Below are 27,965 nucleotides of genomic sequence, written 5' to 3'. Positions count from 1 at the left end.
GCTCAAACGCCGTCATAGGTTATATTTATGTTTTCGTTTATGTTTCATTCATCATAGGAAGTAGCCAAGATAAAGACGGAGGGCTAAAAGCAAAAAATGAAGCTTCTTTTCAACCACCTCTACTATTGGTTAGAGGATTGGCGGCGAAATCGGGACAAGTTTGAAATTCAAATGTAGGGCGGGAACTAAATAAAATTGCGGGAAAAAAGTATTCTAGGTTGATTTTTGCCAAGATTCACTTACCCATTTTTTTAACTTTAAGGTGATTCGTCAAGCTCAAGTGACGTGGTCGAACTGGCATGCGATATATCGCATCTTTTAGGTCAAAAATCTCGGCAGATTTTGAATTTTCAGCAAAAAAAAGGACGATAGCCCCTGCGCATGAGCCTGAAGAATCATTCTGAACCCAAAAATCGGCAAAATTCAGAGAAATGAAAACAGGATAGTGTTTGGAAAAAAACCTCGCATTCGATACCGAAATCGATAGCTGAATCGAATGCGAGGTTTTTTTCCAAACACTATCCTGCTTTCATTTCTCTGAATTTTGCCGATTTTAAGGTTTAGAATGATTCTTTAGGCTCATGCGCAGGGGCTATCGTCCTTTTCTTTACTGAAAATTCAAAATCTGCCGAGATTTTTGACCTAAAAGATGCGATATATCGCATGCCAGTTCGACCACTTCTTTTGAGCTTGACGAATCACCTTAAGTTAGCTTTGGTCCGTCGTCGACCGATAAATTTCATTTTGGAGTAACGGTGATCGAGATCTGTAACGGCCTGTTTGAACTAGAGTAGAGTACCTGTATAGGGAGAGTAGCGACAGATCTGAAACTCCGAAAGTCCATCAGGCCTTCACTAGAGTCCCTTTATACTTAGAGTCAAGACAATTTGAATCCATTTCTGATTGGTTCCCGTATTTTAGGCCTCCACAGTGTCACAAACGGGAATAAAGATTACATTTTCACCAATTGCAAAGATTATAATCTGGAATGGACCAGGGAATTACGGGTTCGGCAAGGAACAAACGGAATGAGAGGAGGAACGGAGAAAGGCATTTGAGAATGGGCCGATCAAAGATTACGAAAATCGTTCAATTTCTGTAATCTTTATTCCCGTTTGTGACATCCATGAGTCGAATTGTCTTGACTCTCAGTATAAAGGGACTCTAGCCTTCACCGATGCCTCCGCGAATATAGAGTCCCTTTATACTGAGAGTCAAGACAATTCGGCTCATGGATGTCACAAACGGGAATAAAGATTACAGAAATTGAACGTTTTTCGTAATCTTTGATCGGCCCATTCTCAAATGCCTTTCTCCGTTCCTCCTCTCATTCCGTTTGTTCCTTGCCGAACCCGTAATTCCCTGGTCCATTCCAGATTATAATCTTTGCAATTGGTGAAAATGTAATCTTTATTCCCGTTTGTGACACTGTGGAGGCCTAAATTACGGGAACCAATCAGAAATGGATTCAAATTGTCTTGACTCTCAGTATAAAGGGACTCTACGCGAATAAAGTTAGGGCCCAAAAGAGCAGCCAGCAGCCTATGAATGTCGAATGTCCAGAGCGATTTACAAATACAATTGTTACGAACCGTCGTTTAGAAAGCATGTATTTGGCTTACTTTTTGCATAAATGTACTTATTTTTGCGAAAGAACGCTCATTTATGTACATTCTTAGCCATCTTGGTTAGAATAGAGTACCTGTATAGCGAGAGTATGGACAGACGTGAAACCAGAGATGGAAAGTGAAATTTCACGTTTTGAAATTTCATGAAATTTCACAAGGCCCGAATAAATTTCAAAAAAATTGAAATTTGTTGATTTTTCAAAGACATATTGTTACTAAGCCTCGGAAACGGTTCAGATGATCCTCCTGCTGATGCAGCAGAATATGGCCCACTAATGAGATGCTACACCCAAAGGAGGGGGCACAAGGGGGGTTTTAGAGAAAGTTAGCCAAGAGAAAGTAGTATCCAAGAGGATAGAGAATCCATAACAACCCAAAAAAAAATGTTTTTACAAATAAAATTAAAGTTACTTACGTTTGGAATTACTTGATAAAATTCAAGATGATTGAAAACAATCCATTTTTGAAACTGAGATTTCCGACTCTAAAATATATATGTTGGCAGTTTGGCACTGCTGAGAATAATCTTTATAGTACCTATAATTGTTAAATATGTAGGACATTAAGGTGATTCGTCAAGCTCAAAAGAAGTGGTCGAACTGGCATGCGATATATCGCATCTTTTAGGTCAAAAATCTCGGCAGATTTTGAATTTTCAGTAAAGAAAAGGACGATAGCCCCTGCGCATGAGCCTAAAGAATCATTCTAAACCTTAAAATCGGCAAAATTCAGAGAAATGAAAGCAGGTTAGTGTTTGGAAAAAAACCTCGCATTCGATTCAGCTATCGATTTCGGTATCGAATGCGAGGTTTTTTTCCAAACACTATCCTGTTTTCATTTCTCTGAATTTTGCCGATTTTTGGGTTCAGAATGATTCTTCAGGCTCATGCGCAGGGGCTATCGTCCTTTTTTTTGCTGAAAATTCAAAATCTGCCGAGATTTTTGACCTAAAAGATGCGATATATCGCATGCCAGTTCGACCACGTCACTTGAGCTTGACGAATCACCTTAAGTTGGTTCAGAAATATACCACTAAAAGTGCCGTTTTTTAGCATTACAATGTTTAGCATCAATTTCTCCAACGTTTCTCAAATAAAAGTCCCCCCCCCCCCTCATAAAAAAACTAGTATTTTCATGCCGATGCGTGGAGGAAATTGTTCTTGTGGTGGAGCGGAGGCACTCAAGTGTCAATGATGCATTACTTACGAAGATTAAGGACCCATGACTTACATAAGTGACATCTGACATGACACCGAAATCTTCGTGATAAAAAACTGAGCTGCTGGAAGAGTGGGTGGTGAGGTTAGGTTAGGTCAGGGGGGGCTGAAAAATCTCAATATCGAGAATCACCGTTTCTAGGCGTTTCTTGGCCTCTTGAATGTATCCTCAAAAGTTTCAATAAATTTCATGAAATTTCGTGAAATTTCATGAAATTTCACTCGAATAAATTTCATGAAATTTTCCATCTCTGCGTGAAACTCCGAAAATCCATCAGGCCTTCACCGATGCTTCTGCGAATAAAGTTAGGGCCCAGAAATGCAGCCAACCTATGAATTTCAATTATTCAGAACGATTTACTAATACTATTGTTACGAACCGTCGTTTATTAAACACGTGTTTGACTCAGTTTTTGCATAAATTTACTCAATTTTGCGGAAGAACGCTCATTTATGTACATTCTTGGCCATCTTGGTTAGAATTGGAACCTGCAGACTGGCAGTGAAATTTTGTGCGTTAGAGGTTGGTTAGAAGGAAGGCTGCACTTTTGGGCCCTAATAGAGTACCTATATAGCGAGAGTATGGACAGATCGCTTCATGGAGAGCTTAGGGCCCAAAAGTGCAGCCACCCTTCTAACCAACTTCTAACGCACAACATTTCACTGCCAGTCTGTACATTCCAATTCTAACGAAGATGGCTAAGAAAGTACATAAATGAGCGTTCCCCCACAAAAATGAGTAAATTTATGCAAAAACTAAGTCAAATACGTGCTTTATAAACGATGGTTCGTAACAATTGTATTAATAAATCGCTCTGGATAATTGAAATCCATAGGTTGGCTGCATTTCTGGGCCCTAACTTTATTCGCGGAGGCATCGGTGAAGCCCTGATGGATTTTCGGAGTTTCACATCTGTCTATACTCTCGCTATACAGGTACTCTAGGTTAGAATTGAAATCTGTAGGCTGGCAGTGAAATTTTGTGTGTTAGAAGTTGCCAAAGACATAAAGACGGAGCGCTCGTATCTAAAAGCACGGGGAAAAAGTGAAGCTAGGTTCGACGCTGCGCGCTTGTGTGAGTGTGTAAATGAGCGCGGGAATCCATGGCGGCAAACGGAAATTTGATTTGAACTTGTCCTCTTGATTTTTGCATATTTCTTCTTCGAAACGTATTTTAAATTCCTAAAACGAATATACTAAGAAAGTTCGGTCTGCGTCCTAACATAATACACCTACTTTTGCTCGGTAACAGGCAGTAATCTCAGATAAAGTTAGTTTTTCTTCTGCTTATGGTGGTTCTGCAGGTTCAAATAGAGTCCCTTTATAACCCAGAGTTAAGACAACTCACTTTTGGTTAGGCTGAAAGTGGCCTAAAAAAAAATCCAATTCTGATTGGTTCTCGCTCATGGAGGCCGAAACGAGTGCACCAAGATGGCGGTACCTCGAATGTGAACAAAAGTAATGAAAATATAACTAAATTGTGGTTTATCAAGAGTGAATTGTTATTTTAATCGCACCAAAATGAAAATATATTAAGAAATTATCCACTAATCAATCTAATTTTAAGGTTTTGATCAGTTTTTGTTGATGTTGTTGTTTTTGGATGACAGACATCGGAGGATTCCTTATCCTTATCCCTCAATATCGTTCGTTTGAGTGCACTCGTTTCGGCCTCCATGGCCAGCCAAGGCCGGCTGCCAGTCAGCTGATAATCGAGTTGTCTTAACTCTGGGTTATAAAGGGACTCTAGGTTCAAACAGGCCGTTACAGTTCTAGATCAACGTTACTCCCAAATGAAATTAATCGGTCGACGACGGACGGAAACTAACCTAGAGTTTAAAAAATATGAGTTTGTACCTGGATTTGGGCAAAAATCAACCTAAAATACTTTGTTTCCGCAATTATTTTATTCAGTTCCCGCCCTACATTTGAATTCAAACTTGTCCCAATTTCGCCGCCAATCCTCTAGCCAATAGTAGAGGTGATTGAAAAGAAGCTCTAGAAGCTTCATTTTTTGCTTTTAGCCCTCCGTCTTTATGTCTTTGGAAGTTGCCCAGAAGGGTGGCTGCACTTTTGGGCCCTAAGCCCTCCATGAAGCGATCTGTCCATACTCTCGCTATAGATCGTATTCGATACATCAAACGGGTGAGATTGTATCGATATCGATTGGTTCAAAACATAAACATAGCCTCAAAAGTAAATTCAAAAATCTGTGAGAACGGATCTTTTGAAACAGATTTTTTATTCTTTTGAGTACCAAATGCCAATGCAAAGTGAAATTGTCAGGAAATTTCTCATTTTCAGCTTTTCCAATTAATATCCTTGGAGTTTGGTTTGAGGTTATGTTCCATTGTTTTGAACCAAACGATACATCGAACCGTTATACGGTCTATAGATCGTATTCGATACATCAAACGGGTGAGATTGTATCGATATCGATTGGTTCAAAACATAAACATAGCCTCAAAAGTAAATTCAGAAATCTGAGAGAACGGATCTTTTGAAACAGATTTTTTATTCTTTTGAGTACCAAATGCCAATGCAAAGTGAAATTGTCAGGAAATTTCTCATTTTCAGCTTTTCCAATTAAAATCCTTACAGTTTGGTTTGAGGTTATGTTCTATTGTTTTGAACCAAACGATACATCGAACCGTTATCGAATACGGTCTATACTGGTACTCTAGTTTGAACCTGCAGAACCACCATGAGCAGAAGAAAAACTAACTTTATCTGAGATTACTGCCTGTTACCAAGAAAAAGTAAGTGTATCATAATAGGACGCAGTCTCAACTTTCTTAAAATATTCCGTCTTAGGCATTTAAAATACGTTTCGAAGAAGAAATGTGGAAAAATCAAGAGGACAAGTTCAAATCAAATTTCCGTTTGCCGCCATGGATTCCCGCGCTCATTTACACACTCACACAAGCACCCGGCGCCACTTTTGACTTTTTCCCCGTGCCATGGACGAAGATATTACATTAAGGGCTTTTTTTTTATGCGGATCGCAGTGGATCGCGGTGGATCGCGGTGAACATCGGTATTTTTTTATTCCGTTCCTCAGCGTGATCCAAGCGTTCCAGGTGGATCAGGGTGGAACGCTGGATCGCTCTTCCGAGGTGGGGCGAGCTCTGATCCACTGTGATCCTAACCTAATGCGAGGAAGTTGCCGTCCCCAAAGAATCAAAACAATAACAAATCGAACCAAATTCCAAGTTTGGATTTTTTTATCACTTGGAACACTTGGATCGGTCCGGATCGCTCAGGATTCCGATCCAGAGCGTTCCACTCCGATCCACCCTGATCCGCGATAAAAAAAAAGCCCTTTAGATAATACGTTAGTATATATTCATCCATGTACGAGCACTCCGTCTGCTATCTTGTCCAATCTTGTCTTTGGTATTGTTTTGTATTGTTTTATGTCTCGTTTCGTATCGTACAAACTAAACTACAGGTGTGAATGTCCTCAATGTCCATCTCAGAACAAAACGCGAACTTTGTAGGGCCGCATCTACCACCAAATTATAAACGGAACACTACAGACGAAGGAAGTGACGAGGAAATTAAGAAGTCTGATGGGTTGAAGGAAAGTACATCAAGGGGAACCAGTGGTTTCTTTGGTCCAGCTTTGCCACCTAACTTTAAAACAAATGTCGATGATGAAAGTGTTTCAAAGAAATTATCCCTACCATGTCGTATAGGACCCTTAAAACCTTCAGGGCTCACCGAAACTCCCAGCTGTCACCGTGAAGATGATGTGTATGGGCCGATGCCCCTAGGCTCTGAGGCTGGCAAACGATCGTTCGTCCAGAGCTTACTGGAAACTCAAGCCAAGGAACTGAGGCTGAAACTAGCTGAGAGTGTAGGTAACCAAGTGCTGCTTTATTTTGCAAGATTTTTAATTAAGGACAATTTCAGTAAAAGGGCATACGAGGCTTGCAGTGCTAAGATTGTGCAATTTTCATTGTGTTTGCGGTAGATTGAATTCATTCACATTAGACTTACTTCCTTACAATAGTGATGCTGGAATCACACGCTGAATATGTAAGTCAATAGTCATCGCTCAACAGCTGAAATTTTGCAAATTCGAGTTATTTTCATCCAGATGTGTATCAAATCTATTCGAATAGGTCAGACAAATTCAACATTATCCAATGGTTGTTGAGAATCGTTGCTGAATTTTCAGGCATCGGGCCGATGCTTTTTGTATTCAAGCCACATTCAGCGTGTGATTGCGGCAGGAGCCAAAACTTTAAGCAGATTTAGGGAAAAATTCCTCGTAGAACCCTTGGATAAGTTACTCACCACCAGAGAAGTAGGTATGTTGCAAAATCTTAGCAGCATTGAAAGTCTCATATGCCCTTATTTAGAAAAAGTGTCTCAATAAAGTAGTTGTAGGTTACTCTATCCCTTAAGATTGATACAACTGGCGTTAGAGTTAAGCAGAGATTCCCTTAGCCTGGAAGGCTAGTGCTGACAGAAAATCCTGCTGCAGGTCATCAGTAAGCAGGAGTGTGTCACCGACATAGAATAAATAGACTACGTCAACAGAAGCGAAAGCTCCGTAAGAACCAATGTTAAAATTTTTCTCCTCTGAGTCGGTCCTTATTGAAACCAATTTCGAGGTTACCTACAAATATAAAAGTGGAAAAAAAACATTAAATTTTAAGAGAATTTACAGTACTTTTCCGATTTAACGATAAATAAGTTAAGAGGAAACTCTTTCAATTCCTATAAACGTACGTATCCGTTATTATTCGACCTCTCCAAAACGTCTACCTACCGAAAACGTAAACAGTACTTATTGAAAAAGTCTCCTTTTGTTATGCTTCGTTGACAAGAAAATGGCGGTGGCTTCCGCTTCTGTTGACGTTAGTCTCTTTATTCTTTGTCACCGATGCGTATCTACTCTCAGCTCTGGTGGAGAGAGAAAGAACTTTAATTGCCTTATATATTGGCAATTTCTGCATGTAGACCAACTGACTGGCATGGCCTGGGGGTTGAGTGCTTGCATCGCAGTAGCATGGTTCGTGTCTACTTGGGGAAGAATTCTAGGCCGTTAACATGCTATACTTATAGTCATAAATGCTGCAAATGGCCATAAAGGAATAATTTTCCCATCAAGTAAGAATGAGGTGTGCATTTTGACGCTCGTAATTGAAAAGGAATTCTCTTGCTTCAAAAAGGCTTCTGGAGCTAGGTTATAGGGCCCCTATATAGGTATATACAGGGGCCCCAATTTTACCTGGACCATCCAATTCACTTCTATTTTTCCTAGAAGAAAAAGCAGCCTCCAAAGTCAGGACAGGGCCGGATTTACCTATAGGGCACTGGGGCGCATGCCCATAGCGGCAAATTTTGGCGATGGGCAAATTTTGGCACTGGATTAATTGAAAGTTAAAGCGAGAAATAAGAAAAAAATGGAGACAGAGACGGAGCGAAGTGCAAAGATGAGCGACAAAATGTATGAAGGAAGGCAGTTGACGGGAGCGGCAAAGCTGTCGCTCTCTAGGTCCGGCCTCGAGCGCTAGGGTGATCGTTTGTTGGAGTGATCCTAAGGGAAACTAAACAACACGGCAATTTTTAACATCGAGGCAGACTTGACAATCAATTTAGACGTTGATGCTCTGGTTGCCAGCTTTGCTAAACTGCAAACCCGGAGAAAAACCTTTGAACCTGATCTTCCGAAAATACACTGTAAGTAATACATTGAGCTACACTAGCTTCAACTTCGTCTTCACATTTTATTTTTGCCTCATCCATCCATTCCATTTTATATATTCGTGGCGCATTTTGAAGCAGCTACGCGCACGCGCCCACGCGTCGCACGAGGGGGGGGGGGGGGCAAGATGAGACTGATGGCGTGGGAAGTTGGGAGTGCGGGGAGGGGGGGATACTGTTGACCTGTAGTGGCGAAATATTGCAGACCCAGGGGCGGCAAAATGTGGCTTGCCCAGGGGTGGCAAAAAGCTAAATCCGGCCCTGAGTCAGGAATTAATGTAACATAGTGAGCAGTAAACATTAGTATAAAGCTTTACACAGAGTAATTTTGATATTTCTTATCAGTATTTTTTGTATACCTTATTGTTGATTTACTTTGAATCCCTTATCCTATAGACAAAAGAAGAGAAATGGTGCAGATTTTGCTGTAAAAAATAAGGGCGTCTGAGTTTACAAGTTTCCGTCTTGGCCCGGAAGGCTAAGGCTTACAGAAAATTCTTCTGCGGATGTGGAGGGCGGAGTGTCTGCAGAAAGGGAACATTGATGCTCTCAACGGACCACTAGACAAGGCACGAATTCAAGCATTCTGATACATGTTTCTTAATCAGAATTTCACGTAGAACACAATTCGCGCAACGAAAATTACTGAAACTAACTCCTGACGAAGATATTAACCTTTTAATTTCACACTGGTTACGCGGATTTTGAACTGCCCGCTCACAAGAAACTCAAAGCTCCACGTGAGTCAAAGCGCGCACTACAACAGTTTCAGCAAGCCTCTCATTGTCAATCGAGCACTCTCCATTTCCCACCATGTGTTGTTCAAATGATAAGCAATTTGCTATAGCTGAGAAAAAGCGTCAAAATTGTGGTTGCCAGATTTTCATATCGCAGAGACTGTCACGATAATATTCAACGCGCGATGTGAATCACGTAGAGCATTGAGTTTTATTGAGCGGGTGGTTTGAATTCACGCATCAGGAATCATTAAATATCTTCGTAAGGAGTTGATTTCGCTAATTTTTGTTCTGCGCATCGTGTTCCACGTGAAATTTTGGTTAAAAAACAAGTAATCAGAATGCTTAAATTCGTACCTTGTCTAGTGGTCCACTGCGCAACAGACAGTTCTCGATGGAAATTCGGCAGGATTTTTTGTCAGCCCTACCTTCGGAGCAGGGCCAGATTTAGCTTTTTGCCGCCCCTGGGCAAGCTACATTTTGCCGCCCCTGGGTCTGCAATATTTCGCCTCTTTATTGTCAACAGTATCCCCTCCTCCCCCTCCCCCTCTCCGCACTCCCAACTTTCCACGCCACCTCATCTTGCCCCCCCCCCCCCCCCTCGTGCGCCGCCTGGGCGCGTGCGCGTAGCTGCTTCAAAATGCGCCGCGAATATATAAAATGGAATGGATGGATGAGACAAAAATAAAATGTGGAGACAAAGTTGAAGCTAGTGTAGCTCAATGTATTAGTTGCAATGTATTTTCGGAAGATCAGGTTCAAAGTTTTTTCTCCGGGTTTTCAGTTTAGCAAAGCTGTCAACCAGAGCATCAACGTCTAAATTGATTGTCAAGTCTGCCTCGATGTTTAAAATTGCCGTGTTGTTTAGTAACACTCCAACGAACGATCATCCTAGCGCTCAAGGCCGGACCTAAGGGGCGGCAGCTTTGCCGCTCCCGTAAAGCGTCAACTCCCTTCCTTCATACATTTTGCCGCTCATCTTTTCACTTCGCTCCGTCTCTGTCTCCATTTTTCATTTTTTCTCGCTTTAACTTTCAATTAATCCAGTGCCAAAATTTGCCGCTATGGGCAAGTGCCCCAGTGCCCTATAGGTAAATCCGGCCCTGCTCGGAGCACATGACGGAATCTCTGCAAAACATTTGACTCGACGCAACTCTGCTTACACCAAAGAAAACATAAGCCACAATGGTTTTCAGAAAGTGGATCCTACAGATTCTTGTATTACGAAAAAAGCTTAAGTACGCACCTCTAGAGTGGGGCAGATGATTTGTTAACTTGATTCTTTTGCTCTTTCTTTCAATGCTGAATAGCCAAACTCTTCTGTGACTCTAAAAATGTGTGAACTATCTATTGGGGGTGACTGCAAAAAGGCTGATTGAAAGAGTCCTTAAACTGTGAACAGATATCCATCTCAATTACCAATTATTTGCTTCTTTAAGCAGGGAAACCAAAGGTTTCGAGAGTTATGGACAATTGAAGTTTCCGCTCTATGCGCGCTGACCGACTTTCGCGCGTCGAACTATGATTCCAAAGCCGGATTGGGGTGTTAAAAATCAGATTAAATGTTCAAACCGTGCAAAATACATTTGTAGCGATTCTTAGGGTCGCTGATTTCAGAAATTTAAGATACTTCCAAAGAATCCACTATTTTTCAAATTACGGCTCCGCACAGGCCCACTAAGCGGCCGGTTGGCCCGTGCTCGGTGGGTCTCTGAGGAAGTACTCCACAGCTGCAATTCTAAAAAAGTGAATTTTTTGGAAGTATCTGTAATTTTTGAACTCCGCGACCCTAAGAATCCCTAAAAGTGTATTTTGCACGGTTCGAAAATTTAATCTGATTTATTAACACATGCATCCGGCTTTGGAACCATAGTTTGACGCACAAAAATCGGTCGGCGCTCGTAGAGCGGAAACTTCAATCATCCATAACCCTTGAATCCTTTGGTTCCCCCGCTTGATGGACCACTCGTTGGATGCAGGAAGAGACGAACAATTTAAAAAACTGGTTTTAGTTCAAATAAAAAATTGAGTACGTTTCTTATCCTTTGTTTCAAATATATTTTCTCGACACAAAAACTGAAAAAAAAGCACATATGTTAACTTGAAAATGTGATTTCGAGATTTTAACTTTCAGAAACTAAAAATATGCAATTTCAGACAAGTTTTCGTTCAAACCTGACCTCGATTTATTTTTTTGTTCGAGAGATATAGAGGCTCACAAGTTTCGACTTCCACCCCCCCCCCCCCCATAGCGCCCCCTCCCCCCCAAATTTGTTGGTGATCTGCAAATTTGGGAAAAGAAGCGCTCAAGTATGAGAAATCAATAGGCAAAGTTTGAAGCAATTCCGGGGGGGGGGGGGGGGGGGAAGCCGTTTTTGCAAGAGCTTGCTCTTTAATTTTCTTTCCAAAAAACTCCAGACGTGGGGTTATTTAATTTTCATCTATGGTATGTAGCTGTATACAGGGTGATCCAAAAGTCCCTTCCACCCCCTCTAACTTTTTACCTAATTGAGGTAAAGATTTGAAACTTGGGGGATATTCCTAGGTCAAAGGGAGCTACTTTTTGGCCCCCCTAAAATTTTCAGGAGGGCCCCCAACTTTTAATTTTCAAATGGGAAGACCCCCTTTGTGATAGCTCGTTCGAAAGAGCATAAAAAAAGAAAACTTTTTGCGCAAACCCGAAGTCAATATCTCAAACCGTTTCAAAATGGCGGCCGGTTAAAGTTCAAAATGGCCGAAAATTCACACCGGTTATTTGTCGATGGATTTACGCGAAAATCGGTACGTAGGGGTATTTTGACACGAGAAAAACGAATTTGACGTTAGATTTTAAAAAAAAAACGAAATTTCCAAAATGGCCGCCGGTTAAAGTTTAAAATGGCCGAAAATTGCCACCTCGGTTTTTTCCTGATGGATTTGCCTAAAACTTGGAATTTGAGAGTATTTTGGCATAAGATAAACAAATTTGAACTTAGATTTCTAAAAAAATCAATTTTTGGTCATTTTGAACTTTAACCGGCGGCCATGTTGGAAATTTCGGTTTGTTTGAAAATCTAACGTCAAATTCGTTTTTCTCGTGTCAAAATACCCCTTCAAACCGATTTTCGCGTAAATCCATCGATAAATAACCGGTGTGAATTTTCGGCCATTTTGAACTTTAACCGGCCACCATTTTGAAACGGTTTGAGATATTGACTTCGGGTTTGCGCGAAAAGTTTTCTTTTTTTATGCTCTTTCGAACGAGCTTTCACAAAGGGGGTCTTCCCATTTGAAAATTAAAAGTTGGGGTCCGTTGCCCCCCCCCCCAAGGGGGCCCCCCTGAAAATTTTAGAGAGGCCAAAAAGTAGCTCCTTTTAACCTAGGAATATCCCCCAAGTTTCAAATCTTTACCTCAATTAGGTAAAAAGTTGGAGGGGGTGGAAGGGACTTTTGGATCACCCTGTACTGATTTTCCAAATTACCTTACACTTGGGGTATTTTGAGAAACGTCCTTGACATTTTTTTAGCACCCCTGAAGGTGTAGTAAAGAGATGGTTTTTGAACTGAGGCCATTGGCGTGTAAAAGATTCTACTATAAGTTGATTTTCGTCCTTTCAAACTTTTTCACTAATATTTTTTCTTCTTATGGACAGAGTCAAGATGATGGAACTTCTAATACTAAGAAGCGGGAAACTTGGATGCTCGAACTCCCTGCTGCAAGTTCGGCTGCCATTGGCCTTGGGCCAAGATCTTTCAGATTAAAGGAAGGACCAGATATGAGTGATCGATCGTCCTGGACAGATACACCCGAAGATAAACAACGTAAAGAGCGACTTGGCAGGGTCAGTTCTACCTCTCTTTTTAGTGCATTTTATGTAAAGAAAAATTGAACTAAACAAGTCCGAAACTGAATATTATTTACTAACTTTTTTTCTGTCTCAAAGAGTGCTCTGTCCGGATATTTTGTCTCAGAAGTACCATTACATCCGAAAAAAAAAAATTCCACAGTGCCTGGGGTAAGAGGACCTTGAAAGCATAAAATTTGAATTCCTTGGGGTCAATTTCCCACTTATTCTCTAGTTCCCAACTTCATCCCATCTAAATTAACCGAGGAAAAAGCCTAACACCGGTGGTCTCCTTATTTAAGTATGAAGCGAGGTTAAAATAGGTTTGATTGGAAAAACCCAAGTAAAACAAGACTAACAATTTGAAGGATGTTATCAAGGGAAGTTCTAAGAGTCGTTGACATGCTGATCATCTTTCATAGGCAGTAGATTTTTTTAAAATGCATGATCCAAGACACCCTAGAAAAACAGTTTGTTGACAGCACACTCCGTAATGTTTCACTCGGTTCAGTCCATGCACCCCTGTACGCAAGTCCTGATTCTCAGAGCTGCCTCACCTCTGAAGCTAGTACTGTAGTACTCCAGCGCTCTGGAGAATGGGACTCCCTGATAACGCGAGGAAATGTCCTCGCGGGAGAATGTTCTGCGATGGAATATCTAGACCCCCGCATTGTGGAGAAGTTTCTACACCCCGACTGCAGAGGTTTACTGACTAAAGTGGCTATCTAACTTGTGGCGTTCTGAATATTCACTGTGACATTAAATTATGGTTTATTAAGTAGTTGGTTTATGATGTTCAAAACTCTTGGAACTGTCTGTGCGGAGACATAACTTTCCCATACGTTTCAGATCATCAGGAACTTTTTTTTGGGTAGTTGCTGTGTTAGAGAAGAAAATGTTTTTTTTTTATTACAGGAAACAGAGGGATGTACACTGTTTTTTTGGAAAACGGGAAAACCAACTGAGGATAACTATGACAATTTACAAAACTTTAATATAGACATTTTTTTCGCTAAATGTGCATCCACCCCTTCAGTCGACGAATACCTATGGGACCATTGGCTTGAGCCGAACACCCACGAAAATCTGTTCAATTTGCGGGTTTTGGTCGTCCAGTCCAGATGTGCCACCTCTGGGTTTTAGTGCCTGCCCAATCTATCCTCGCAGTTGTTATACATCCATGTTTTCAACTTTGAGCTCACCTCTAATATCGGTGTTACGCTCGTACCATCTGGCCCAACTATCTGTCTCAAAATTTTATTTTGGGTGGTTTCAATTAGTTTTAAGTAAGAGCTTGCTGAGCAGGTCCAAATCTGGCAGCCGTATGCCCAGATTGGTCTTAACATGAATTTATACAATAGAATTTTGTTTTTTAATTATAGTTTTGAAAGCTTTTCGAGAAGCCAAAGCATTTTTTTGCGTTTCAGTTCAATTTGCTTTCTTTCATTCAAGATGTGATCTTTCCATTCAAGTTTGCTATCCATGGTAAAGTCGAGATACTAGGCCTTCTAACAGTGGGGTATCGCAGTGTTTTTTAGAGTCGATGGGGTATGGTCTGAATGTAAAGACTACATTTACAGAGTTAGTAACATTTCGCATAGTATGGTCGTTTTCAGTCCATTCCTGGATATCGTCCAGGCTCTCCTGAAGATTGTTAACAGTTTCTCACAGAAAAAAAAAATTGCTGATTCAACAATTCAATTGCTAAAAACAGTGAGTGCAATGTTTCAACGCAGATTTTACAACAAAAAAGTGCTACTTTAACCACCCCCGTGGTTATATTAGTTTACAATGTGGTTAAATTAGTTTACTATGTGGTTAAATTAGTTTACTATGTGGTTAAATTAGTTTACTATGTGGTTAAAGTAGCATTTTTTTGTTGTAAAATCTGCGTTGAAACATTGCACTCACCATTTTTAGCAATTGAATTGTTGAATCAGCAATTTTTTTTTTTTTTCCGTGTATGTATGAGTGCAGATGACGCCACAGCCGAGCGTGTCGTGTACAGAAAATAAGGTAACAATGGGCGTGTTGCAAAATTTTACTAGTGCAAAAATAAGAGTTGCTTTTAAGAGAAAATGTCTCAAAAATCACGATGAGCGCATCGACAAATTCTGAAATGCCCTAATTTCACAATCTGCACGTTGTCTGTTTGAGCTTCCCGCTTCAAAAACGATATTAGGGCTCAGGTGAACATTTTGTAAGAGGAGTTGTTTCATTTTCGCAATAGTCATAATGGCCGACGCTTCCGCGCGTAAGTCGAGGGTAGCATAAGGTCAATCAAGGCGGATATCTCCGAAAGGTCTCAACGCGAGGAAAATTTTAATGTAAACACGACGATTGTTATTAGGTGGTTAGAATCTCGTCCCGTCCATCTCGTCACACGCACTGTGGCGGATTGGCGTCGACCATGTTGAATATTGAGCAGGAGTCAAATGGAACGACTTCTCTAACGACATGTTCACCTGTGCTGTAGTATCGTTTTTGAAGCAGGAAGCTCGAAAAAATGCCAATTTCCTACGCAGATGGTCAAGTTAGGAGTGCATACCAGACTTTGCTAGTGCGCTTAACATGATTTTTGATACATTTTTTATAAGGGAACACTCTTATACTACTCTTTACTACTCTATACTGCTCTTTGTTCCAGCAAAAAGTTGCAATAGGCCCATTGTCAACTTTCCAGTCTAAGGAGGTGCAAGATAAATGAATATTAATTCTATGCATACCTATTTTTATAGAATATTTGAAGGAACTTTCTTTTTCTACCTTTGTTTTGATATTACTTAATTGTAAAATTTCTAGTCAGATCAAAATATACTCCATCCAAATTTATGTAAGTACAGCTGTTTCAAATTTAAGCTCATCGCAAAAGTTTAAAACTTTCATGAACTGATAAAAGTTCAATATTATTCAAAGCAAGGAGTGATACAAGCCTAATACAGATCTTCCTCATTTTCTCTTGATCTGTAACTTCATGTTTAGCAGCAAACTTCGTTTTATCCCTATTTCAGGTAAAAGAAGAAGGTAAACCATTGGATTCTAAAGAGGAGTCACGGCAAAGAGCCAATGAAGCCAAAGAAAAGTTCATGACGGAGCAGCTGCGAAAGTTAAAGAAGAAACGGAAAGAGAAGTCGTTGCTGGAAGAGCATCAAGAGAAGTTGCGGAAAAAAAGAAAGGTAAGACTCTGATAAAGCTATAAATAAGCTTCTGAAAGTTTTATCTTGAACTCTCTTATTGCATGACCTTGCATCATCCAGGATGAAAAGACACTTAAATGTCACATGGTGTGTATATGATTGCAGTTAACAGTGCAATCCAAACTAATATCGCAATGTAGTCCACTAAATAAAGGCATGTAGGGCCCATTTTCGGCCGAAAATAAACGTACGTTTGGACTTAGACCTAATCGATTCTACATGTACTCAAAGAGGTGCTTTTGGCCAAAAGTCCCAATTAATCTTCTTGGAGGATTTCGCACAATGGTCTGATGAAGTTGAAAATTGGACATATTTTCAAGAATTCAGTGCGGAGGGAGAAATTCACTTGGAGACCTCATCTTTTTTTTAAAAAAAAGGTAATTGAGTCTACTTTTTGAAAAAGCTATAGTTTCAAACGTAAAAGTAAGGTAAATGTGAGTGAGGTTGAAAGAAATTTAAAATCCAGCATATTTAACAGACATTTTCTATATTTAAGTCCATATTTGGGCCCGGATCGAAAAATACCCATCAGTAAAAGTTGTAGTGAAGATCGTTCTTTCGGCGTTAATTTGGTACATTCCATCATCGGTTTACTTTCAAAATCGAGGGAACAAAAGGGCAAAAACGAAGTGGGTCGATGCATGACCTCTTATGTTTCAAATCGTAGACTGGCGATTTTGAGTGGCGCATGATGGCAGTGATGGTAAATTCAGCTGTGCCCGTCTACTGACGACCAAAGTGAATCACTTCCACCATAGAAGCTCTTTCCTAGAGCGCCATGGTTGCCATTTTTTACTTTATTTTTTTATTGTTTACTAATTCGTTTTGGTGGCCATTCGAGTAATACTGAGGCCTCTTTGGATAACTTTTCAACCCCCATCCTTTGAGAAGCAACAGTGCAACGACGTGTCGACCTCTTTTTGAGTTAAGTAACTTCCCTGACCCCCCCCCCCCCTAAAGTTTTCAGAAAATGACAAGGAAAGTTTGAAAAATGGCTGATTTTTTTTCTATTCAAGATTATTGTGTTTTCCTAAAAAGGGAGATTGACGTTAGACTTGACTTGACTCCTCTCCCCCTTCATAAGAATCTGTGAGTCTGCGAGTCAAACATAGACCCCCCAACCCTCCCCCTTAAGAAGCTTACTCAATAATTACTTAAAGGGTTCTCTACTTCCGCCCATGCAGCATGGGTGGAAGAGGAGAAAAATACCTCCACAGAGGTGTGCCTTCTTTCTTTGGTGGAATTTAGCAAAAAGTTGATTGCGGCATTGCCTCATTCTTTTTTTGCATGCTTTTTAATGATTACTATGAAATTTCTACCGAAGAGAAATGAAGGTAAGTTGAATGTATTAAATTATTTTTGAATATGTTCCAATGTATTCTGGGTCTATGTTTGAATCGCGGATTCTTATGCAGGGTTTCTACTAAAGCAGGCTAGCCAAAAATCAGTACTTTTACAGGGCATTCCCAAGAAATTCAGTACCTCCTCGACAGAAAAATTCAGTACTTTTTCTGTACCTCCAATTCACGAAATTCGGCAAATTTCAAAAATTTGAATTTCCCGCTCAAATTGCGACAAAGATGACAAAAGGATGAAAAAATTCCGAACCTTCTTGCGGCATTCCGCACTTTTTCAGTACTTCCGGACCGCCCTAAAAAAATCAGTTCTCTTCCCGAACTATCCAGAAATTCCGGACTTTTACTGTCAGGGCAGTTACTTGACTCAAAAGGAGGTCGACACGTCGCTGCACTGTTGCTTCACAAAGGATTTTTTTTTTTTTTTTATTATTTGTACAAAAGTTATAATATGTACAGAATGTTTTTAGATGTAAGATACATCTTTAAAAAACTTGGGTTTAACTTATAAGATAAACTTATACTAGGTTACACACATTTTTTTTTAATTTATATGGAGAGAAATACAACCTCTGAAAAATGAGGAGGGAAAAATAAAACAATTTTGCTTCAAAGTAAAAATGTCTTTTTGCTTTGACATGGAATGCGGGTGACCGAACCCGGTCAAATGCCCAAGAGCCCCTGATTGCGTTCGAAGAGCACAAGGAGGCCCGTCAGTTTAAAAGAAGGATAATTTTGAGAACCCCTGAATTCCAAGCTCGTGGGGTTTGCGACGTTTTAATCTTCGGGTGCATTGGTCCTTTTCCAGAAGCGCAAGCGCTTCTGGGTTGGGATGCCTATGCAGCCTAGTTTCGTAAGAGTTGTACATTTTTGTTATGTAGTCCTCTACAGAATCAATGTTGAGGTCGGCGCGAATATCCGCGTTCCTCTCATACCATCTGGCTTTTGAAATGCTTCGTAATATTTTCATTTGTATGACTTCTATCTTTGTTAAATTTGACTTGGCTGCACAGCCCCACAACTGGCAGCCATAACTCCAAACCGGCCTCAACATTGACTTGTAGAGGAGCAGTTTGGTTTCTAGAGATAACTTGGATTTGCGGCCAATCAGCCACTGCATATCATGAAATTTAAGTCTTAATTGCTCGACTTTTTTCTTTATGTGTGCACCCCACTTGAGCCTGGAATCCAGGTGGAGGCCGAGATATCGGGCGACTGTGTCGCGAGGGATTTCAGAGTTTCCTAAGTGAAGAGGAATATGAGTAAATGGCCTGTTGGTAAATACAATTTCTACCGATTTAGACGCATTTAATTTGGTCTTATCTTTGTTTGTCCATTTATTAATCCTGTTTAGGTGGGATTGAGCGTTAAAACGTGCCTCCCTGTAGCTTTTCGACGCTGCTAGCACAAGCGTATCATCGGCATAAACTCCCAGTTTCCCCCCTCTCCCAGACTGCGGGATGTCTGTGGTGAAAAGGGAATAGAGAAGGGGGGAAAGACAGGAACCCTGCGGAACTCCTGCCCTTATTGGTCTGAAACTTGAGGTGGTATTTTCATATCGCACTCTAAATTGTCTACCTGATAAAAATGAAGACAGGAGTTCAACATGGTTACATGGGAGCATTTTGTAGAGTTTTCCGATGAGGCGCTCGTGCCAGACACGATCAAATGCCTGCGCTACATCAAGAAAAACCGCCACACAGTATTCTCCCTTTTCCAGGGAGTCTTCTATAAATTTAGTTATTCTATGAAGTTGATCAATTGTAGAATGTTTCGCTCGGAAACCAAATTGGGCGTCGATTATTAGATTTTGCTTGCCAACTATCTCGTTCAATCTCTTAATGTACAGTTTTTCAAAGAGTTTGCCGATAACAGGCAACAACGAAATTGGCCTGTAAGATGCAGCCTCTGTAGGAGGTTTGTCTGGTTTTAAGAGGACGAAGATTTCCGCTATCTTCCATTGAGAGGGAATATATTTGCATCTAATGACAGCATTAAAGATTGAGACCAATTTCATTATTGCCCTGTTAGGCAAGTTCTTCAAAATCAGTCCTGAGATTTTATCAAATCCAGGTGCTTTGTTTGCCTTAATTTTACCTTTTATCTCTTTAATGATTTCTGAGGGAGATATGGTTTTTATTTTTATTGGTGGGATTTTTTTGATTTTTCGGGGTTTCAATGTGGACACTTCCCCTTCATTCTGCAAATCTGAGTCAGAACTGCCGGTGGAAACATCAGAGTCAGATAGTGTTTCCAGGTTCACAAAGGATGGAGGTTGAAAAGTTATCCAAAGAGGCCTCAGTATTACTCGAATGGCCACCAAAACGAATTAGTAAACAATAAAAAAATAAAGTAAAAATTGGCAACCACGGCGCTCTAGGAAAGAGCTTCTATGATGGAAGTGATTCACTTTGGTCGTCAGTAGACGGGCACAGCTGAATTTACCATCACTGCCATCATGCGCCACTCAAAATCGCCAGTTTACGATTCGAAACATAAGAGGTCATGCATCGACCTGCTTCGTTTTGGCCCTTTTGTTCCCTCGATTTTGAAAGTAAACCGATGATGGAATGTACCAAATTAACGCCGAAAGAACGATCTTCACTACAACTTTTACTGATGGGTATTTTTCAATCCGGGCCCAAATATGGACGTAAATATAGAAAATGTTTGTTAAATATGCTGGATTTTAAATTTCTTTCAACTTCACTCACATTTAACTTACTTTGACGTTTGGAACTATAGCTTTTTCAAAAAGTAGACTCAATTACCTTTTTTTTTTTTTTTTTTTTTTTTTTTTTTTTTTTTTTTTTTTTTTGGGAGTTTTGTGGCTTCTATTCCTTCGTTCTAATTTTTTTGGAACCTACAGCCATCTATAGACAATTGGGGTTATTTCGAGCTGACTGGGACTTGAAAGAGTGGGATTGTAATATCGGACATTTTTAGGATTTTTAGGGAGCTAGGTGGGGAGATAGTAAAAGTGAGAGACCCCCACACCAGCTTCTTGCTAAGAGGCTTGACATAGCGACTAATAAGAAGATGATTGACTGAGCCGTGGAAAACATACCATGTGAACAATCAGGATGAATTGTTTGGTAGGGCATGGAAGGGTTGTATGGACAATTGTATTGGGCAAGTGGAAATTTTAGTAGTTTGGAATTATTGCCTTTAAATGGATATGTTATTGGTAATTAGGAAGTTATTTATAATTTCATATTTTGTTAGGGAGGGTTTATGCAATAATGAAGCTATATTGTAGGGGGTAAATATTTTAGCTTTCTTAAGTCTTGAATCATTTTATCTCTGTCTTTTAGTTTTTCGCATTGAAAGAGTATATGATTTAGGTTGCCCAGCAGGCCACATTCACACTTATCAGAATCTTTGAGTATTAAGCGTTTAAGGTGAGTTGGGAATAGACCATGTCCTATACGCAATCTTATGATGTTCTTAATAGAAGAGCTGTTCCGATGGAATTTGTGGAACCACGGCTTTTTTGAGATTTTTGGTTGGATTAATTTCAGTTTTTGCCCTTTCCAAGTGCAGGCATTCCATTCTAGATTCCATTCTTTGAGCATATTCATCTTTATTACTGGTAGCAATTGCTTGTAATGGAGTTTATTGTTAATTTTATTAGCTAGTGGGAGGATTTTTGTTAGGGCATCTGCTTTTTCGTCGCCAGGAATGCCAACATGACTAGGTATCCATAGCAAATGGATATTTTTGTTTTGATTATTAAAAAGGAGCCTTTTAGTGTTCAATAAAGTAGGAGTTAGATCATTTTTGCGATTTAGGAGGGTTGTTAAAACGCTTTTAGAATCAGAGCATACAAGGAGATTTTTGATATTATTTTTAATAATGTATTTCACGGCTTCTTCTATGGCTACAGCTTCAGCATCAATAATTGTAGAATATTCAGAGAGTCTAAATAATTTGAAAAAGTCATTTATTGTAAAGACAGCAGTTACATACGTATCTGTTTTCGCTCCATCTGTGAATATTTGAGTCAATTGGTTGAACTTAGTACTGACGTGGTCTCGGAATTTGTTACGAATTAGGGATTGATTCTCAATTTCGTTTTTTTTTTAATATTTAGAAAGTCGATCAATGGTTGGAAGTAATTGGAATTTAGGGTCTTGACGTATTGATGGAGGTAAGCTCACCTTAGAAATCTCATTCTCGTATATTTTTAATTCAAGCCATCTATGGATAATTAGAGGGAATTGTTTATTTGACCACCAGGGGCTATTAAGGACAGACATTTCCAAGAGTTTGAGGTCATGAATGATCGAATTATTTTCATAGCTCATAGCTTTTATAATTAGCTTATCTGTTAAGTAGTTGAACCTATGTTGGATAGTGGGGATCGCTGATTCAGCATTAAGGTTATTAGTAGGTGTTGAATTTAGAGCACTTAGAACTTTTCTGATACACTGGTTTTGTATTTTATTGGTTACATCTAAAATTTTATAGTAGTTACAGTAGACTGCGATGCCATAATCTATTATTCGTCTTATCATGCTAAGGCATGGTACTTAGTCTAGAAACATTTTGATTGACACCCCATGCCGCTCCATTTAGGTATGATAGAATATTTAATTTCTTCTCTACTTTTTCTTTGATAAATTTAAGGTGGGAGTGCCATTTCATTTTATTATTAAATATAAGGCCAAGATATTTAGCTTTTGATGAGATAGGAATGTTGGTATCATTAAGTTTGATAAAATAAATAGGGGGGATCCTACGATTAGTGAAAATTAAGATTTTAATTTTTTCCATTGAGAAGTCTAACCCTAGTTCATGGATTTCTATTTGAAGGTTATAGAAGTCTCTTATCACAGTATTGATTGCTTCATCAAAGCTTTTATTTTGGGAGAAAATGTTAACATCGTCTGCAAATTCTGAGATATGGCTAAAGAAGGTAAATAAAGAAATGTAGATCAGCAGAGTATACAAGGTATAACAGGGGGCTTAGAATGCCTCCTTGTGTAATTCTTTTCTGTATTCGGCGCGGACCTATCGTTCTCAATTACCTTTCTTTTTTAAAAAAGATGAGGTCTCCAGAGACAGACAGGTTACGAAAAGTAGGAGTTTATAAAATAGGATGTAGGAATTGCTCTAAAGTAGAAAGAACGTCGAGATCCACAAAAATTCGAGCTCAAGAACATACCAGACACACCAAAACTCAAGCTATAGATAAAACGGCAATAGCAGCACATTTTCGGGAAGAAGAACATCGACATAAATTTTGAAATGGAATTATTGAAGGAAGAAAAAAATACCAATAGACTTGCATGTTGGGAAAACATATTTATCCACGAAGACAAAAAAGACCTTATGAATGTAGAATTTCCGCCGTCCATCTCACTATTTAAGTTGTTTTGGACACCTAACAGCAAGGGAAGGTCCAGACCGCCGCATATCTGATCTTACCCGTCGTGTCCCAGAAGATGACAGAAGTTGTTGAAACGCATCTTTTATCAAAATTCTCCCTCTGACTAGTGAATTTTTAATATATTTTAATAATATTGTGTTTGACTCTAGTCTTGTACTTTTCAACCAAGTTTTTGAAACTGAATCGTTGTTTTGTCTCATTTTATGAGTGCTACTCAAATCATACATGAGTATACAAGATGTCGATTGGCAAGGTGGAAAAATTACAGCCAGCAATTTAAGTTCTTAGCCCATAATGAAGTGATTTTTTCTTTTTTCAAACCAAAAGTATGAGAAATTAATATCTAGTTGAATTAAGTCAAAGCGTTGCTAGAGCCAGCAAACGGTGTCCCTGAAATGACTCTCTTTGATAGGAGGCACAAAGATTTGAGTGATTGATAGCCGATCTTTTCCAATGCCTATAACTTGGTTTTTCTCTATTTAGGAGCTGTCTGCTCTTAATGATCCTACCCAATAAAGAGCTACTTTTAAAAAGAATATTACATGTGTGCAATTCTGCGTTTAGTTTGAATAGGTTACAAGTTCTAACAATTGCCGAGGTCTCCAGAAGAAGGCCCATAAAATATAGGCGAGCACGATTTCTTATCTGGACAAATAGGCAGTGATGGTCGTAGCTAGGCTGCAATTTGTCTAGATAGTCGCTACTCTGAAAAACTGGCATACTTGGATCGCTAGTGGTTTTTCTTCCCGAACCCTCCTTAATTGAAATTTTTCGGCTACATACGAAGTTTACGTATGCTTCTTCTGTTTTGTCAATTTGAAACCATTGTGTCATACTGATTACAGAAGAGTTAGGAGTTTGCTGTAGCCTCTCCAATGAGGTAGTGAAATGAAATTGAAAAATTTCTTTGTGTGTAAGAAAACTATTGTTTCAACCGTTTTCTTTTGACTAATTCATGAAAGAGGTTAAATGAACTGACCATAAAGTGACTCAAAAGTTGGGTATACCCTGGAATGGAGCAAGAAGTAACTGAGAGCAGAGGCTTTTTACAAAGAAAGTCTCAAATATACTACAGATGTGCAATCATCATCATCATACAGGGTGGCCCAGACCTACCGTACCAGGCCTTTTTTTCGGTTAATTTGGGTTGCACGAAGTCCAGGATCGCGGGGATGAATAGGGAATCTACCCCAAGGAATCCGAATTTTATGGTCGCAGAGCCCCCCTGGAGTCCCTCGGGGGGTAAAAGGGGGGTCGTCCTTACTTCAAAAGTCAGGGTTTATGTCAAAATTTTGAAATTATTTCATCGGAATCAGAACGTACGGAAATTTTTAACTTAAATCGACACCAAGAAATTCAAAATCGGCCCATCCGTTTCCAAAATACCGACCCCTAAATGTGGGGGACAGAGCCCCCTTTCAAAAAAATTCAAGTTCGTTAAATTGACGTGGAGACTCGGAAAAAACGTGTATTCAAGGGTAATCGGCCTCGAGGAATCCAAATTTGAGGGTCCCGTTGTCCTCAGAGACTTTTCTGATGGGGCACAGGGGGACTCCGAGCTTTTAAATTTAACCGGTGTGGAGGTTACCCCTGTACCCCAGCAGAAAAGTCTGTGAGGACAACGGGACCCTCAAATTTGGATTCCTCGGGGCCGATTACCCTTGAATACACGTTTTTTCCGAGTCTCCACGTCAATTTAACGAACTTGAATTTTTTTGAAAGGGGGCTCTGTCCCCCACATTTAGGGGTCGGTATTTTGGAAACGGATGGGCCGATTTTGAATTTCTTGGTGTCGATTTAAGTTAAAAATTTCCGTACGTTCTGATTCCGATGAAATAATTTCAAAATTTTGACATAAATCCTGACTTTTGAAGTAAGGACGACCCCCTTTTTACCCTCCAAGGGACTCCGAGGGGGCTCTGAGACCATGAAATTCGGATTCCTTGGGGTCAATTCCCTATTCATACCCGCGATCCTGGACTTCGTGCGACCCAAATTAACCGAAAAAAAGGCCTGGTACGGTAGGTCTGGGCCACCCTGTATATACATAGGTTTTCCCAAAAGTACTGCACGTTTTTTTCTTTTTGACGAACGGTAGTAGATATTGACACTTACTTTCTTTTTCGCCCGATGAATTTTTCGGTTGTCACTCTTAAACGATGGCCGTTTCGACTTCTGTGGAAGTCATCATCAGGTACTTAAAACTAACAACGAAAATAAAAATAAAAACCGAAGCTAAAAACTGACGTTAAAATTCCACGTATTATTGCCGGCGACGCGTCGCGATACTCAAGTCGGTAGTAGATATCAGTGTAGTCTTAAAGAACGGCCAATTACCGGTAAAACAAGACAAATCCGAGCTCTCTAAGTAAAAAAATGACCAAGTTACAGCGTTTTGAAAATGACTTGTAGAGGGGACCCCTACGGGATTTTCAGCTTCTTTTCTGGAAAAAAACAAAGAGTTGATTGTTTTTTTTTTGGACAAACGGTAGCAGATATCAAAATGCGGTTTGTGTAGTCTTAAAGACCGAGCAATTACCAATAAAACAAGACAAATCTGAGCTCTCTAAGTCAAAAAATGACCAAGTTACAGTGTTTTGAAAATGACTTGTAGAGGTGACCCCTTCAGGATTTTTAGCTTCTTTTCTGGAAAAAACAAAAATTTGATTGATCAAAAATTCTACAGAGAAATCGTCGCGATCGAATGAAGTTGGTAACATGATATCAGCCCGGACCTTGCTCCCTGCGATTTTTGGTTATTCCCTACGTTGAAAAAGGGTTTAAGAGGCAGGAAGTTTAACTCCATCAACGAGATGAAAAGAGCTGTTGAAACTTTCTTAAAGAACATTAGGCAAGAAGAATTCGAAAAAACCATCTTTGAAGAATTGGGAAGAACGGTTGCGGCGCTGTGTGGCAAGTGATGGAGGGTATTTTGAGAAGGAAACTAGTGTCCAGTCATCCAGTGAAGAAGAGTAAATGCTAGTAATCTTGGTGAGATTCTGCAAAATTGATTTAATAAAACCACTTGAATCCTTAATTCTTTGTTTTTTTTTTCAGAAAAGAAGCTGAAAATCCCGTAGGGGTCCCCTCTACAAGTCATTTTCAAAACGCTTTAACTTGGTCAATTTTTGACTTAGAGAGCTCGGATTTGTTTTGTTTTATTGGTAATTGGCCGGTCTTTAAGACTACACAAACCGCATTTTGATATCTACTACCGTTCGTCAATAGGAAAAAAACGTGCAGTACTTTTGGGACAACCTATGTATAAGCTCCGAGACCTCCTAATTTTGCGTAACTGGTAACGCTTAGTTCCAGAGTTCTACCGGGCCGATTTTCATGATTTTTGCGGCTATCGACGGGCAATTATCTCTAGATTAGCCCGTTCTATTAAGTTTTTCAAAATATGACCCATGTTTTTTTATATTAAGTACATGGTAAAGTTGCGAATTCTCCCATTTAAACAATGTAAATGTATACTTTTTGTCATAGTTTGTTTGAGCGTTCTACCGGGCCGATTTCCATGATTTTTGCGTAAATCGACAGATAATTGGTCCCAGATGAGCCCGCTTTAATCAGATTTTGGAATTAGGACCCAGGTTTTTTTAAAATCACGTTATAAAATTGAGTGAATTTACAGAATGCCCCGGGACTGCTACCGCTATGCGCGGGAAAATGCGCAGTGGTCGAGGAGGTTGCGCAGTAGCTGGGTAGCCTGCGCATCAGCTCTATACTTATCTACACAAGATTCGCGCCGGTGACCTTCAGATGAGCAGTGGCCGAGTCGTCTAAGACGTCGGATGCGTCCACTTTGATCACGGTGTGGGTTCGATCCCCGACTCCTGATTTTTTTAATCATTACCTGATTTTCATTGTTCGTTGTTTTACTGCAATATTTCATCAAGCAGTCATTCCAAAACGCATCCTTTTGACTTCAAAAAAAATTTTTTTTTCTTTATTCATGAAAACCAAAAATTATTTCATTATAAAAGTAAAGTATATCTCATATCGTATTTTTTAGGGGAAAAATAAAACTTACACTGATAGGAGGGTAAAAATAAGGCCGCTAGGGCCGCGAAGCGGCCTATTGATGGCGCGGAGCGCCTTCAGGGGATTGGATCGCGTAGCGGCCAGGGGGCGTAGCCCCGTAGTAGTTTATAATTGGTGAGATGTGTTAGGAAGGAATAATTAAAAAAAATTAAAAGAAGTTGATCCAACTAGACTCCAGTTCCTAACGATCAGCCTAACCCTAAACCTCTAATTAACCTCCATATAAATTGCTCCAAAGTTTTGCTACAAAGTTTGAATTTTTAGATTTTACATGTTCATGTTGCAGGAAGATAAGAAAAAAAGGAAAGGAGAACCTGAAGAGCGGAGACCTTTCACGCGGGAAATTGATTTACAAGTTAATCGATTCGACGAAGCTAAAAGAAAATCAGCTATAAAAAAAGCAGGATTACTGGATGATAGATTTTCAAGCGGAGAATCGAAATTTTTATAAAAATAATTTTGTCTCTTTTTTTTATCTTGATAAAAGAATGTAAAAAAATAAAATAATGTATCATAAGAAATCGAAATAAATGATCAATAAGTCAATAATGTATTTTAATCCATAGTTTAACTGGGTTATACAGGGTGTTCCAAAAGTCCAGCCCCCCCTCACTCAAACTTTTGCACGGTTCGAAATGGAAAAATGAAACTTTGGGAATGTTCCTATCTCAAAGAAGCCCATCTTTTTTTTCTTGGGGGGGGGGGGGGTCAAACTTTTGGTCCCTCCCGAGGGGGGTGGAGGGAAGCGGGGGGGGGGGACTTTTTTTTTTCAAGTGGCAACCCCTATCTTAAGATACCTCATTCGAAAGAGCATAAAAAATTAAGAATTTCCGCGCAAATCGCAAATCAA

The 27,965-nt window shown here is 39.7% G+C and overlaps 1 protein-coding gene across 2 annotated transcripts; it reads left to right on the top strand.

Annotated features, from left to right (window-relative positions):
- Positions 1–6,168: 6,168 nt before the first annotated feature.
- LOC109036000 (GPALPP motifs-containing protein 1) lies at positions 6,169–27,664 on the top strand. Of its 2 annotated transcripts, none has more exons than XM_072296524.1 (4): positions 6,169–6,704; positions 12,933–13,121; positions 16,136–16,300; positions 27,380–27,542. In XM_072296524.1, the coding sequence occupies exons 1-4, from the start codon at positions 6,303–6,305 to the stop codon at positions 27,407–27,409; spliced, it is 786 nt and encodes a 261-aa protein (XP_072152625.1). In that variant the 5' UTR covers positions 6,169–6,302; the 3' UTR covers positions 27,410–27,542. The 2 variants fall into 2 exon arrangements, with proteins under 2 accessions (XP_072152625.1, XP_018905436.2); XM_019049891.2 differs by having other exon boundaries at positions 6,170–6,704; positions 27,402–27,664.
- Positions 27,665–27,965: the final 301 nt, after the last annotated feature.

The sequence above is a fragment of the Bemisia tabaci genome, chromosome 2 (genome assembly GCF_918797505.1).
Source record: "Bemisia tabaci chromosome 2, PGI_BMITA_v3".
In the NCBI taxonomy this organism is placed as follows: Eukaryota; Metazoa; Arthropoda; class Insecta; order Hemiptera; family Aleyrodidae; genus Bemisia; species Bemisia tabaci.
Note: the sequence above shows the minus strand (reverse complement) of the source record. Positions and strands in the feature narration are given on the sequence as shown.